This window comes from Peromyscus maniculatus, chromosome 4 (assembly GCF_049852395.1).
Source record: "Peromyscus maniculatus bairdii isolate BWxNUB_F1_BW_parent chromosome 4, HU_Pman_BW_mat_3.1, whole genome shotgun sequence".
NCBI classification, from domain to species: Eukaryota; Metazoa; Chordata; class Mammalia; order Rodentia; family Cricetidae; genus Peromyscus; species Peromyscus maniculatus.
This window is the reverse complement of record NC_134855.1, coordinates 68,132,273-68,147,307: the sequence shown is the minus strand read 5'-3', so window position 1 is coordinate 68,147,307 and position 15,035 is coordinate 68,132,273. Positions and strand designations below refer to the sequence as shown.

The window sequence follows — 15,035 nt, the reverse complement described above, 5'->3', positions numbered from 1 at the left end:
CTTCACGTGTGCGTGTAACGTCTTACTTTTAACACTGGCATCTGACAAGGAGTACAGCCTTCAAGACCCCGGGCCGGGTAATACTTCCCTTCGGGCTCTGGGCCCTGGGGGACTCGAAGAAAAAGTCCCCGGAGGCTCGTGGAGGATGACCAGTGTCTGAGTTGTCAAAAGGCTTGGACTCCATTTCCCAGCGGGCATCGCGGCACCGTTCCCGCTTCCCCCCTACCTTGGTGTAGGTGATACCTGGCAGCGCCAGCCTGAAGTGCCCCCGCCATCCAGAATTGGTAGAGTCCAGCGGCCGACTAGTTGGCTTTCCTGCCGGGGCGGCTGGGCACGTCCAAACAGCGTGCAGGGGGGGCCAGATGAGGTTTGAAGAAACTGTCAGAAAGTCTTAGGGGCAGTTGATTTTACCAAGTACCTTCACGTTAACCACTGTTTCGTCAAGACGGGCTCCATAACCAAGTCGAATTAAAAGCTGTCTGAGCAACCAAAACAAAACGTGTTCCTTTGGGTCCTCCCCTCGGCACCTCCCGGCACTGGGCTAGCCCAGTGCTTCCCATCGCGTTCCCACTCCCACAGCGATAGGTGTGTGCGTAGCCGCCTTCCTCCCCGCGCTTCCCCGGTGCGCTGCTTCCCCGGGCTGCGAATGGTACGGCCCCGGCCCCCTCGGCCTCCCCCTCCGCCATCGGGTCGGAGTGGTACGCGCCCCCCCGGTGCAGACGCGGAACTGGCGCCCGCTCGCCGCGGCGCCGGGCTCGGAAGCCAAGGGCGCTCGGCGGCGGGGAGACGTCAGGCGGGCCTGACAGGTTCCTGTGAGCTGGGGAGGTGGGGAAGTGCGCGCCGTGGGGAGCCCTGGGGGGGGTCTGGGAGGGAAAGCGGCCGCAGAGGGAAGGGTCTCGGAGGCGGCCCCGGAGGAGCGAGCGCGAGGGGGCGTGGAGCCTGCTGAGAAAGTGAGGCGGGGGGCCGAGGCGGGGCGCCCGCGCTGCCCAGGGGCTGCGGGCTGGCGCTCGGCTCCGCTCCGGTGCGGCGGGCGAGGCGGGTTCCCGGGTGGGGGCGAGGAGCTGTCCAGCAGGTGAGGGGGCGGGCAGAGCTGTCCAGCCCCGGGCCCGAGGAAGGCACCGGCGCCTGGCGTCTGTGCGCCTGCGTGCGCACGCCTGATTTTTGATTAGCGTTCGGAGAACCACGTTTGGCTCGCTAATAGATACATATATATTTACATTCCGTTCTTCAGTATTGACTCGCTGAAGACTAGGCGCACCATTTCATCTCTGCTGCAACTGCGCCCCTCTCCATCCTCCCGCAGCTCCATTCTTCTTCCTCGTGCTCTCTCCTCCTTCCTCAGTCCTAGCCATCCCTGGCTTGCTTGCTCCAGTTCTCCCCCACGCTGGACCAGTCTGCTGATGAGCTTGCAAGGTCACTGCCTGGGGAGGAAGGAGGAAGGGGAGGAAGCCTCCCGTTTGGCTCACGTCAGCGAAGATATCATATCGTTCTTGGGTCGGGTTCCTGTGGTTTTCAGTATGAGATCCTGCCCCAAATGAGGGACGAACCCACAGGGTTCGGTGGTAGGGCCATTGTAGGCTGAAAAGGCATAGATTACCTAAAGGTGTGCGGATTCTAGCCGTGGGTGCTGATGTAGGAGTATAGCAAAAGCAAAAACATTTAGAGTTTTGGACTGCAGTGGGACAGGAGCTAGGGACTCCACATTAGTAAATAAAATTGAAGCAAGAGCCAGAGTCTGAGCCTGATGGGTTATGAAGACTACATGAGTTATAGGTGTTGTTAGAGGATTTAGCGTCTGTGGGGAAGACAGAGAAGGAGAACAGCCTTGATTATCTCTGGAGTCTGAGTATCTAAAGTCAGTGGCTATAGATGGGATAGGAATTAAGGCTAAAAATATCCTACCACTGCTAGCTAGGGTAGTCCCAAGATCTCGGGTTATTGAAACTCTGAAAGGAGATGAAGAGTGTAGAATATGGCAATTGGCTTGAGTTGGGAGAGGAGCTTCCTCTCACTAATATGAGGAAGGCCCCTGAAACTAATTTACTAGCGGGAGGAAGCTTCAGCACCACTTTTGGGATTTTAGCCAGAAGATGCTTCCAGTTTTCAGTGTAGACCTTCACAAGGGCTCAGCCTACAGCTGAGGTCCTACAATTCTGGCTTATGATAAGGTGCTGGAAACAAGTCTTGTTTGTAGCTAGATTTTCCTATGTAGAACACACGACTTCCCCCTGTATCCCGTTCTATAGCTTTGTTTCTCTCTTTCATTTCTCTTCGGAGAAGGGGAGCTCAGCTCTATAAAGGGCGCCTTGCTTCTGCAGTATGCTCATGGCAATGATAGTTGGGGGAATCCAAGGACTGTTTGGGGTTAAGAGTGATGAACCCCGGAAATGACTGAATGTGTGGCATGCTCAGAAAGTGGTGGTGAAGAGAGAGCTCTTTCTATTAAAAGCTGCAAGTGGGACTTAAAACATTAACACACACACACACACACACACACACATACACACACAGAAGTGAAGATAACCTGATTCTTAGTAGAGGCTGTCAATGGACTAAGAGTCTCCAGAGTTAGGAGGAATGAACTGTTATGGGCCATGGCTGACTCTGGAGTAGCAGCTGCAAGCACCGTTCATTCGGTCACCAAGCAGGGGAGGGCCTATGGCTCTGCTATAAATAGTGCTGGGAGCCAGAGTCGCTATGGAGACAAAACTGAATCCTATTACCTATGGGTCCTGTATTGGGAGCAAGGAGGAAAGAGGGGAGAGCATTTTGAGGACACCAAGGGTATTGTAAATAGGTCTTGTTTATGGGTAGAGGAGGTAAAAAGAACTCATCGCCTAAATCAAATAGTGCCCTCAGGCAGAGTCTATGTCTGCAATACGGGAGTGTGCACAGCAAGTGGAGTGGAGTGTTTAGGTGTGTGTGGTAGTGTAATAGGAGTGTGTCTGTGTGTGTGCATACAGTGAACATGGTCTCAGTGTAGCCATAGAAGCAAAATCTTGGAGCATTGGAAATACCCTATACTGGAGCAAAACATTTTGTTTAGAGTCTGTGGAAATCTGATAGGAAATATAGATTCATTAAAAGTGTATTTGTTTATTTTGTGTGTGTAAGTGCACTCTGTGGGCGCAATGCTGAGAAGAGCGAGTTTCCCTGGAGCTAGAGTCACAGGCAGTTATGAGCCACCCAACGCAGCTACTCGAGACTGAGCCTGGGTCTTCTGAAAGAGCCACACACGAGTCGTTTCTCTGGCTCCAGCAAAGAATCATTGATTTTTAATATGTTTAGAAATTCCCTTGAACACCCCTCCCCCCGTACTTGCCGAAACCCTGGTATTTTCAGTCCCTCATTTGTAATCTCTTCAAGACCGAGAAAGATCAGGCCTCCCGGGAACATACTGTTTCACTGACTCTGATCCCAAGAGCAGACCAGACAAGAGCTTGTAGTTCAGCACCAAGGGCAGAGGTAATAGCAATAGCTGCTGCCCCCTTTCTACCTTGACCTGGGAAGACTGGTCTGAGATGAGCCAGTTGGGACATGGACATTTTTCATGGGAGATCACATGAGCTAGAATACCCAGATATTGTTACTGTCTGAGTGCAATTAACTGGAAAGTCTATATGAGAGTTACACATCAAGCTGAAAGCTGCCTAGTGAGACAGAATAATTAGGTTTCCATCTAGACAGAAAAGCACAGATTAGTGCTATTCAAAGAGTCTGGTTTGATCTTGATCACCCCTGGAGTAGTCCTGAAAGCGACTTTTTTTGTTATCATAATTATTCAGTCTAGATTAGACTGTCTAGGTCTGTTTTTCAGAAGCAGAGCCCTGGAACACGGCTGGAAATGAGCTAGTTAGTACTGAGCTGTTATTTCTCCAGCTCTTCTTCCTTCTCCTTGTCGTGGTGCTAAGGATGGAAACCAGGGCATTGTCCATACTAGATAAGGGCTCGACCACTAAGCTACACCCTCAACCCCTATTCTACTTGAAATCTGACTCCCGGAGTCTGTTTGGCTCTGGGAGCCCACAAACCTAGACAGCCACCAGTCTAAGCAAGTGTCAGATTCTCTCCTGAGTGCTGAAGTGGAAGGCCTGACCTGGGCCCCTGGCGGGGAGGAAACCGAGAGGGATGATTCCCTTAGGCAGAGCGATGCATATTTATCAGTACTCTTCCCCTGTTGGATTTTCAGATTCTATCAGAATTCCTCCTGGGAGTGCTGACTTCTTGCTCAGTGCCCCGAAGTTTCTCTGCAATGAACTGACAAATTGGAACCATGGTGCAAAAGAAGTTCTGCCCTCGGTTACTTGACTACCTAGTGATCGTAGGGGCAAGGTAACAAGAAGACCGACAATTGTCTCGTTCTCTGGGGTGGCCTCGGTTATTCCCAGGCCTTATTTTCATGTTGCTTTGCATATCTTATTCTTCCCCATTGTCTTACCCTGACAGGAACATTGATGTTGGCAGGGCAAGCCATACAGTTGGGTGGTGTGAGAATGTCAGTCTGGACAGAGACAACAGAACTCAGCTTTGTTTTGTTTCGTTTGAGATAAGATTTCTCTGTGTAGTCCTGGCTGACCTGGAACTAGCTCTGTAAACCAGGCTAGCCTCGAACTAAAAGATCCAGCTGCTTCTGCCTCTTGAGTGCTGGTACTGAAGGCTTGTGCCACCACACTTAGCTCAAAACTCAGCTTTTAACTCACATCTTTGGATAGGTGAGATGGCTCTGGGTAATGGTGCTTACCACCAAACCTAATGAGCTGAATTCAATTCCTGGGACCCACATGGTGGAAGGAGAGAAATTTCTCCTGCAGGGTATCCTCAGACCTCCGCTTATGTCCTGGAGTATGCATGCTGCCCTCCTAAGTAAATACATGCAGAATTTTTTAAGCCGTACTCTGTGATTTTGAGCAAGTATACTCTTTGTAGCCAAGTTTTCATGGTTTATGCGAAGGAGAAAGCACACTTGACTCCTTCTCTGCCTGCATATATTCTTGTGGTAATTTGTTAGCGAAGGCGCTTTGAAGGGTAGTCATCATCTTTGGGTGTTAGTGATGATTTTATTGTTGAAACTTCCAAGATAGCGTCTCCCTGACAGCGCATACTCCAGTCCGCCAGTTAAACTTGGCAAGCACTCCCCAGATAGCCAAGGTGCTATAATTAGCTTACTTTATCCAAAAGCATCTTTGCGCTTTATTTGTTGGTCGTGGTGAATGTGTGATGGTGTATTATCTGCTTTTGGGCTGCTGAGTGTGTCTTTCTGTCCTTCAGGCACCCAAGCAGTGATAGTGTGGCTCAGACTCCTGAACTGCTGCGGCGGTACCCACTAGAGGATCACCCCGAGTTTCCCCTGCCCCCAGATGTGGTGTTCTTCTGCCAGCCGGAGGGATGTCTGAGTGTGCGACAGCGACGCATGAGCCTTCGAGATGATACCTCTTTTGTCTTCACCCTCACCGACAAGGACACCGGCGTCACCCGCTACGGCATCTGTGTTAACTTCTACCGCTCCTTCCAAAAGCGGATGCCGAAGGAAAAGGTAGAAGGAGCAGCAGCAGGACCCCGCGGGAAGGAAGGCACTCATGTGCCCTGTGCCTCAGAAGAGGTCGGCACCCAGAGCGCCCAGAGCACAGAGAGCAGCAGCTCCACCTTGCAGCCTCCAAGTGCTGACTCCACGCCCGACGTGAACCAGTCTCCTCGGGGCAAACGGCGAGCAAAAGCGGGCAGCCGCTCCCGCAACAGCACTCTGACGTCCCTGTGTGTGCTCAGCCACTATCCCTTCTTCTCTACCTTCAGAGAGTGTCTCTATACTCTGAAACGTCTGGTCGACTGCTGTAGTGAACGGCTGCTAGGCAAGAAACTGGGCATCCCGCGAGGTGTGCAGAGGTACGGTTTGCCGCTTATGCTCGGAAGCAAGGGGAGACGATCAGATAGTCATACGATTAGTCCGTGCTCCTTGAGGACGGCTTAAACAGCGTGGCCCTAATCTAAAGACTGCTGAGAGTCAGTCTTATTTCAAGAAATGCTGAGGGGTTTGGTGTTCGATGGTGGACGTGACATTGAGTTCTGTCACATAGACCATTCTACACCTGTTTCTGTTGTCATCTGTACCCTCGGGTCCCCTCTGAGATTAGAGAGTGGGCTTTCCCAACAGTACCCCTCTTCCAGTTATTATTGCGGTTTGATTGGGTTGCAGCGGTACCAGCTGCTAACGTTTCTGTGTCTGAGTCTTGCTGTGTGTGCTCCTCAGGGACACTATGTGGCGAATCTTTACTGGATCACTGCTAGTGGAGGAGAAGTCAAGCGCCCTTCTGCATGACCTTCGAGAGATTGAGGCCTGGATCTACCGCTTGCTGCGTTCCCCAGTTCCTGTCTCTGGGCAGAAACGAGTGGACATTGAGGTCTTACCACAGGAACTGCAGCCAGCGCTGACGTTCGCTCTGCCAGACCCCTCTCGATTCACCCTAGTAGATTTCCCACTTCACCTTCCCTTGGAACTTCTGGGTGTGGATGCTTGTCTTCAGGTGCTAACTTGCATCCTGTTGGAGCACAAGGTGAGAGGGCCAGCTCTGTAGACCTTTCTGGAGAGAGCTATACAACCTGTTGGGAGCTAGATCCTGAGTTTGGGGAGGTCAGGGACTGTGTGTCCTTTCCATCTTTTTATTTCCAGGAGGTAATGCAATGGCTGGGTTAGAGCAGATGTTTGAATGAGCTGAACTGCAATATTGATGTCGGGGAATGCTTCGGAGAGTGATCCTTTCTTATGCTGATTTCATTCTCTGGGATAGCAGTAGTTGTGTTTCAGTGTATAGTCCTTGGGTGGGGAGGGACAGAACTAAGAAGGTTGATTCCAGGGAGGATTACCACCGTGTTTTGGTTGGAAGGTGACTGACAGGGCAGGGACCAGAGCCATGGCGACTGTGGAGATAAGCGGCAGCTGTAGGCTGGGCGAGCCCGAGATTGAACTGGAGTGTTGGGAGCTGCTGACTGGCAGAGCCTGTTTCCCTCTGCTGAGTGACTTACGGTGTGGCCCTGCAGGTGGTGCTGCAGTCTCGAGACTACAACGCACTCTCCATGTCTGTGATGGCGTTTGTGGCAATGATCTACCCACTGGAGTACATGTTCCCTGTCATCCCTCTGCTCCCCACCTGCATGGCGTCGGCAGAGCAGGTGAGGCTCATGGTGTCTTCCCTCTGTGGTGTCCCTGGCTTCTCAAGGGAGAACACCAAAGAAGACCGGTCCTCTGCCCCTCATAACTCACTAGTCTGCAATTTTGGATGGATTTGAACTGGATATATGGTAAAACTATGCTATTTGTAGTTTTGTTTGTTACAGTTAGTGATTATAGATTCCTTACTATGGTGCTGTAGGTGTTAATATACTGAAATGTACTGTTACCTTTCTAAAATCTGAAAAATTCTAAATTTTGCAATACATCTAGCTACAAGAATTTTGGGAAAGGACTTGTCTGAATTTCCTTATCTGGGAAAATTCTAACTTGATTAAATGTTCACAATAAATTTTGTCTTTGTTTCTTATCCTCTTTTATCTTTCCACAGCTGCTCTTGGCTCCAACCCCATACATCATTGGAGTTCCTGCCAGTTTCTTCCTCTACAAGCTAGACTTCAAAATGCCTGATGATGTGTGGCTAGTAGATTTGGACAGCAATCGGGTGAGGCATTGGACTAAGGAATTAATTAGGGTCATGTTCTAGGCCTAGTTATGTGTGATAACTGTTGTTTGGATTATTTCTATTACAATACTCATTAAACAATTTTTTTTCTAATGTGGCTTTGACTTTAGTGGGCAGATAGGCCATTGGCTATAGAATTTAGTCTGGCCTGAATTAAGAGCTCCTCTTGCATGCTCCAAGAGCCATAGGACGGTTATTTTTTGTATATATGTCATTGTATAGAGTATAGATAATCAGGTAATAGTTTTCCTATAAGTTTCAAGGAAGATGCTGTTTTCAGCACACATTTAAAAATATATTAACATTGGGCTGGAGAGATGGCTCAGCCATTAAAGGCTAGGCTCACAACCAAAAATATATTAACATTCTGTGATGTGAGCATATTAAAACTCTGGTAGAAAGCCTACCCTGTATTCATTATTAAATTTTAGAAATAAAATAAGTGTAGAACCAGGCCAGCCAGGTGGTTTTACAGGTAAAGGCACTTGCCTCCAATTCTGACAACCTGAATTCAATACCCAGGACCCACATGGTGGAAAGAGGGAATTGACCCATGTTGTCCCCTGTCCTCCACACATGTGACGTGGAACGCCTCCTCCCTTCAAATACAAATACATGTAAAAAGGGGGAAAAGTAAGTATAGAGGCTAGAGAGATGGCTCAGCAGTTAAGAGCACTTGCTGATCTTTTGGAGGCCCCGAGTTCACTTCCCATCACTCACTTCAGGTGGCCCAAACCCTCTGTAACTCCTGCTTTAGGGAGTTTGATGCCTCGGACTTCTGCTAACACCTGCATTCATACACATAATTAAAGATAAAGTAAGTCTTAAAAATAAAGTAGATGTAAAGAAGAAAATATCCATAGTCCTATTATTCAGAGATAGCCACCAATGTTATTTAGGTATATTTCTTTTCAGGCATGTAGATACAGCTCAGGTATGTATGTATACATAGCTCTCATATATAGAGGATAACATATGATAATATTGTGTGCATCCAATCTCCCTGGGCATGTTGTTTGCTCTTATGTAAGCAGAGCTCCTGGCAGTTCATTCTAAGATCATGTGTTTTTCTCTTTTCTCTGCGACAGGTGATTGCCCCTACCAACGCAGAAGTGCTACCTGTCCTGCCAGAGCCGGAGTCCTTAGAGCTGAAGAAACACTTGAAGCAGGTAGGTGAGGAAGGGAAGGAAAGAAGGGGAGGGGCCCACAAGACGATTCGGCAGGTGATGATGGCACCTGCCACCGACTCTGACGACTGGGACCCACGGGGGGAAGGAGAGAACCTGCTCCACAAGTCCTTCCCTGAGCTCCACAGATGCACCGTGGCAAACAGGCACCCACACATGGACACACACTCAACACAGAATAAATGAAGAGGTCATACAATGTTTAAATAAAGGAAGTGATAGATGATAAAAGGGTCCTATAGTCAGGGAGCCGGTCCAAGAACCTTCCTGTGGAAGAGACTTTCTTCACCTTAAACAGGCTTAAGGAGAGGTTCATCTGAATTTTGTGTAGAAAGATGAATCTTTTTTGTTGTTGTTGTTTGTTTGTTTGTTTTTGTTTTTTGAGACAGGATTTCTCTGTGTAGCTTTCCTGGATCTCATGCTGTAGACCACACTGGCCTCGAACTCACAGAGATCCTCCTGCCTCTGCCTCCCGGGTGCTGGGATTAAAGGCGTGCGCCACCACTGCCCGGCGAAAGATGAATCTTAAAAAGGTTCTAATTCACTGTTTGCTCTGTTACCCTGTAATGTACATGAGACTATGTACATGGATGCTTCTGGTCAGGGTGGTGGCGCTCGCCTGTAATCCCAACATTCAGGCTGACCAGGGGGCTTGTGAGTTTGAGGTCAGCCTGGCCTACATGGCAAGACAAACTGAAACCAAACAACCAAAACCAAAGCCACCATTTTCCGTTATTTGTCATCTTTGTCTTATAGTGCTCCTTCAGTCTTAGAAGGTGGAAGTCAGAAGTTGGGATTGGGACAAACTTGTTTGTGAAATCAATTCCAAAGTCCCTAGAGATAAATCCCTGTCTTTGTGTAAGCCCTCCACCCATTTTTTTATTGACTGATGGCTTTTTCTTCTGCATGCTAAACACAGTACCTGAAGGTAAAACATGACGCGGCACCATTCCCTTCCCCTGCTGTGCGGGTTAGGTAGGACCATCCCTAGGTAGTGCTTAGCAGTCGCCCGGTCTCACCCGAAGGCTCTTGGGAAGTCTTTCCTCTGTGTTGTCTGAAGAACCTCGTAGTTCCTCTGGAAGCTGGAGTCTAGATGGTATTGAATGGAGCGGGGCCATTCCGCATCATTCCTCTCACTTTCCCTTGCTTCACCCTGCTGATGTGACTGGACACCTGGCTGCAGCAGGACCTGGGGAGGGATGCAAATTCCGAAGTTCTCCAGCTGTCTTCACTGGCTGTGTCTTTCATTCTTGGTGACTGCTCAAGAATGGCTAATTTGGGTGGTGGCACACGTCTTTAATCCCAGCACTGTGAGTTCGAGGCCAGCCTGGTCTACAGAGTGAGTTCCAGGACAGGCACCAAAACTACACAGAGAAACCCTGTCTGAGAAAAAAAAAAAAAAAAGAATGGCCAAAGTGGAGCCAGCCTTGGTGGTGCACGCCTTTAATCCCAGCAATCGGGAGGCAGAGGCAGGCGGATCTCTGTGAGTTCGAGGCCAGCCTGGTCTACAGAACGAGGTCCAGGACAGCCAGGGTTGTGTAATGAAACCTTGTCTCAAAAAGAGAAGAGGGAGGGAAAAGAGAGTGAGAAGAAGAGAGAAAGTGAGACACACACACACACACACACACACACACACACACACACACACAGAGAGAGAGAGAGAGAGAGAGAGAGAGAGAGAGAGAGAGAGAGAGAGAGAGAGAGAATGACTGATGTGAAGAGCGAGCGCTCTTTGAATTTATACCAGTTTACCCCTGTGTAGTGCATGGAGCGGCAGCAGCAGCAACATCTGGCCTTAAAGCACAGCATCACCCCAGATGTGCTGATTCCAAATACACTGTAACACCAGCCCGGGGGTTTCCTCAGCTCACCCACATTTAAAAACACTGATGGTTTAGATAAATGGTTTTCAAAGTGCACCACAGAGCACCTTAGAGGCTAATCTAAGCTGGGAACTTGAGACTGTTTTTGTTGTATTGTTTTGTTGGTGGTGTTGTTTTTTTCATAGTTGTGGCTGTCGTGGAGAGGCTCTGGGTTTTTGTTGTTTTGTTACATTTGTTTGTTTTTTTTTTGGGGGGGAGTTGTTTGTTTGTTTGTTTTCCAGACAGTTTCTCTGCGTAGTTCTGGCTGTCCTGGAAGTCCGTAGACCAGGCTGGCCTTGAACTCAGAGATTGCCTTCCTTTGCTTCTCAAGTGCTGGGATTAAAGGCATTGCATCACCACCGCCTGGCAAGGCTCCAGTTTTTTATATCCTTCTAAGTAGCTCTGTTTTTACAGTTCACTTGTTAATGTTTCTTAGTGTATTTCAATTTGAAAAGTACTTGTTGGCTAAAATAAATAGAAACTATTGTCTTAGATTTCAGTTTTATTTAAAATGTCTTGAGCTTGGTCCTTGAGATGGACAGCTACATAATTCTGGCTATTTTCTAAAAACTAAATTATTTGGATTCTTTTTTTTTTTTTCCAAAGATACAGACTCTAAAATGAGTTGGGCATGATTTTCAAATAAGCACAGTTCTTTGTAGAGAATTTTGTGAGCAGAGTGACAGGTAGAAGACTTTAAAACAGCCCTTTCCTGGGAGCTGAGGTTGGCGGCCTAAGAACCTGACTTATGTGAGGACTTTTGGTTGTTCCCAGGCTCTGGCCAGTATGAGTCTCAACACCCAGCCTATTCTCAATTTGGAGAAGTTCCATGAGGGCCAGGAGATCCCACTTCTCTTGGGAAGGCCTTCCAATGACCTCCAGTCCACACCTTCCACTGAATTCAATCCACTCATTTATGGCAATGACGTAGATTCAGTGGATGTTGCAACAAGGTAAGACCGCAAGTTCCCAAGTTTGTTTCTCTGCTCTCTTGATTTTGGAGGAGACCACTTCCCAGAGCCAGATTCACTTCATATATAAAGTGTGTGTGATATTTGGTTATATTCCCTCCCTTAGCAAAAGTAAGGAGAAGAGCTAGTTCATCCTGTCGGCATGAAGAGATGATGATTCTTTAAGATCTCTCTCGATGGTGGTGGTGGGAGCCTGGTAAACGATGGTGTCAGGAGGTGGCTGAGACCTCGGGTCGGGTCTTGGATTATCTCACCACCCCCTTCTTTCCCAGGGTGGCCATGGTGCGTTTCTTCAACTCTGCCAACGTGCTGCAGGGCTTCCAGATGCACACACGTACCCTGCGACTCTTCCCCCGCCCTGTGGTAGCTTTCCAAGCTGGCTCCTTTCTGGCCTCACGCCCCCGACAGACCCCCTTTGCTGAGAAACTGGCCAGGACTCAAGCTGTGGAGTACTTTGGAGAATGGATCCTGAACCCTTCTAACTACGCCTTCCAACGGATTCACAACAGTGAGTCCGCCGGCCTTCTGCTTGCCCCTCGTTGTCGCTGCCCTTGATGGCCGTCCTTTGCTTCCCCCCTCCCTCTCTATTGCTTTACACTCCCCCACTTGCCTCTCTATGCTCACTAGTTTCCTCTTTGGGCAGATATGTTTGATCCAGCCCTTATTGGTGACAAGCCGAAGTGGTATGCTCACCAGCTGCAGCCCATCCACTACCGAGTCTATGACGGCAACTCTCAGCTGGCTGAGGCTCTGAGTGTGCCACCAGAGCGTGATTCTGATTCGGACCCCACTGATGACAGGTGAGAAGTCCTCGGGTAGGAGGCAAACATGTCAGAGCAGTTGTAGATGTGAGTCTCTGAAGCTTTGCATTATGTTTTAGCTGAGTTTCTTCTTTAAAAGAGATGGATTTATTGTGTGTGTGTGTCTGTCTAGTGAGTATATGTGTGGGTGTGCTCTCTAGTGTGTGTGTAAGTCAGAAGAGGGTATCGGATACCTCAGAACTGAGATATAGGAGTCTGTGGCACACCTAACTTGTTAGGTGGGTGCTGGGATCTGAACTCTGGTCCTGATTGTGTGGCAAGCTCTCCTCCCCACTGGGGCCATCTCTGCAGCCCGTTTCTTCTCCTTTGAATATTTTAAATTTGTTCTTTGACAGCTTCACACATATATGCAGTGTATCTTGGTCATGTCACCTCCGCTCTCCCTCCTGCTCCTCCCTCCTTCTTGTTGTGTTTGTGGTGTTCTTTGCTTGCTTCCGTTGTTGGAGATAGGATCCCATGTAGTCCACACTGTCCTCTGACTCAGTATGTAGTTAGTGATGATCCTCCTGCCTCTACTCCTGGAATGCTGGGGTTATAGGTGTAGGCACCACACCAGTTGATGTGATACCGGGAATCAGATCCAGTGCCTCCTGCTTGCTGGGAAGGCTCGCTGCCACCTGAGCTATGTCCCCAGTCCTTTGTTTGGTAGGTCACCTATTGTGGGTTGTTTGTTTTTATTACTTATTTAATTTCTTATTTTATATGTTTAAGTGTCTTGCCTGATGTGCGTGCCTGGTGTTTGTGAAGGGAAGAAGGGCATTGGATCCTTTAGAACTGGAATTACTGTACGGAGTCTTTGTCTGTCCCGCCAGCCGGCTCCCAAATAATGACATGGAGACTTATTATTAATTATGTAAGCTTAGTCTTGTCTTAGGCTTGCTTTTAACTAGCTCTTGTAACTTAAATTAACCCATTTCTATCAATCTACGTTCTGTCACATACCACCCATCCTGCTTCTTCATGTCTCCTGGTGTCTTTCATGTTCCTGGATTCATCTCCTACTTCCTCTCTCTCTCCCCGGAAGTCCTGCCTAGACCTCCTGCCTAGCTATTGGCCATTCAGCTCTTTGTGAAACCAGTCACAGCAGTACATCTTCCCACAGTGTACAGATAATATCCCGCAACAAGTTACAGATGTTTATAAGCGTCCATGTGGGTGCTGGGAACAGAACCTGGGTCTTCTGGAAATGCAGCCAGCATTGCTAACTGCTGAGCCATCTCTTCAGCCCCTTGTTTCTGTATTTTGAGACAGAGTTTCATTGTGTAGTCTAGGATGGCCTCACACTCACACAGTTCTCCCACCTCAAAGTCTGGAATTACAGTTTAAGCCACCATAATGTACTCTAATTAGTTTCCTTGACATCCTTATTTTATCTTGTACCCTGGCCTTGAGTTAACGGTGCTCCCCTTTTCAATGTTCTAAATACTGATTGTGAATCTTTTTCTTCTTCTTTTTTTTTTTTAATGTGCATTGATGTCCTGCCTGTACGTACGTCTGTGTGAGTGTGTCAGATCCCCTGGAGCTGGAGTTACAGACAGTTGTGAGCTGTCATGTGGGTGCTGGGAATTGAACCTGGGTCCTCTGGAAAAGCAACCGGTGCTCTTAACCACTGAGCCTTTTCTCCAACCTCCCAATTGTGGATTCTTTTGTCCTCTCCTTCCTGATTTTCTTTGTTTCTGTTTTATTTTGAGGAAAGGTCTCATGTGTCCTAAGGCTGGATTAAAATGACTAAGGATAACCTTGAACTTCTAACCCTATTGTCTCTACGTTCTAAGTTTTGGTATTATAGGAGTGCACTGCCATGCACGGTTTATACAGTGTGAGAATTGAACCCAGGTCTTCCTGCATGCTAGGCAGGCACTCTATCCATTGAGTCACACCTTCAGCTTCTTCTCTTTAAAAAAAAAAAATATTAAACAATTAATGTAGTGTTATAGTGTGTGTGTGTGTGTGTGTGTGTGTGTGTGTGTGTGTTTGCATTTGTGTGGCCCTGTGTGTATGTGGAGATCAGAGGACAACTTGGAGGAATTGGTTCTCTCCTACCGTGTGGGCCCCAGGGATCAGACTCAGGTTGTGAGCTGGCGTCCCGAGTCACCCGGGCCAGCCCGCGCTTCCTTCCTGTTTCACTCTCTTCACTTTGCAGTGGCAGTGACAGTATGGACTACGATGACTCAAGCTCGTCTTACTCCTCCCTCGGGGACTTCGTCAGTGAAATGATGAAATGTGACATCAATGGTGACACTCCCAGTGAGTAAACTTGGGAGGACTGACCCTTACCAGGCAGGGGTCGGGGCTGGGGGCTGAGGTGGTCTGTGCTTGTCTCTCTTGGTAGATGTGGATCCTCTGACACACGCCGCCCTGGGAGATGCCAGTGAAGTGGCGATCGATGAGCTGCAGCCCCAGAAGGAGGAGGGAGAGGAGCCTGGCCCCGACAGTGAGAGCTCTCAGGGAAAGCCTCCGCTGCGCTCCAGCCCCAGCGGGGCCGCCCACGGCGCCCACTCTGTAC

At 48.7% G+C, this 15,035-nt stretch overlaps 1 protein-coding gene across 45 annotated transcripts in view; it reads left to right on the top strand.

Moving 5' to 3' along the window:
* The first annotated feature begins 536 nt into the window (after window positions 1–536).
* Madd (MAP kinase activating death domain) overlaps window positions 537–15,035 on the top strand; it is a 43,624-nt gene continuing 29,125 nt past the window's right edge. For 35 of the 45 annotated variants that reach the window (XM_042275676.2, XM_042275688.2, XM_042275672.2 and 32 more), the window contains exons 1-12: window positions 687–825; window positions 4,190–4,332; window positions 5,269–5,880; window positions 6,245–6,548; window positions 7,033–7,164; window positions 7,554–7,667; window positions 8,777–8,857; window positions 11,512–11,690; window positions 11,981–12,216; window positions 12,352–12,508; window positions 14,673–14,776; window positions 14,862–15,031. In XM_042275676.2, the coding sequence (XP_042131610.1) occupies window positions 4,274–4,332; window positions 5,269–5,880; window positions 6,245–6,548; window positions 7,033–7,164; window positions 7,554–7,667; window positions 8,777–8,857; window positions 11,512–11,690; window positions 11,981–12,216; window positions 12,352–12,508; window positions 14,673–14,776; window positions 14,862–15,031 (2,148 nt within the window). In that variant the 5' untranslated portion in view covers window positions 687–825; window positions 4,190–4,273. Of the gene's footprint in view, window positions 826–3,371; window positions 3,466–4,189; window positions 4,333–5,268; window positions 5,881–6,244; window positions 6,549–7,032; window positions 7,165–7,553; window positions 7,668–8,776; window positions 8,858–11,511; window positions 11,691–11,980; window positions 12,217–12,351; window positions 12,509–14,672; window positions 14,777–14,861; window positions 15,032–15,035 lie in introns of those variants that run through there. The other 10 variants (XM_076569952.1, XM_076569946.1, XM_076569942.1 and 7 more) reach the window with 5 other exon arrangements.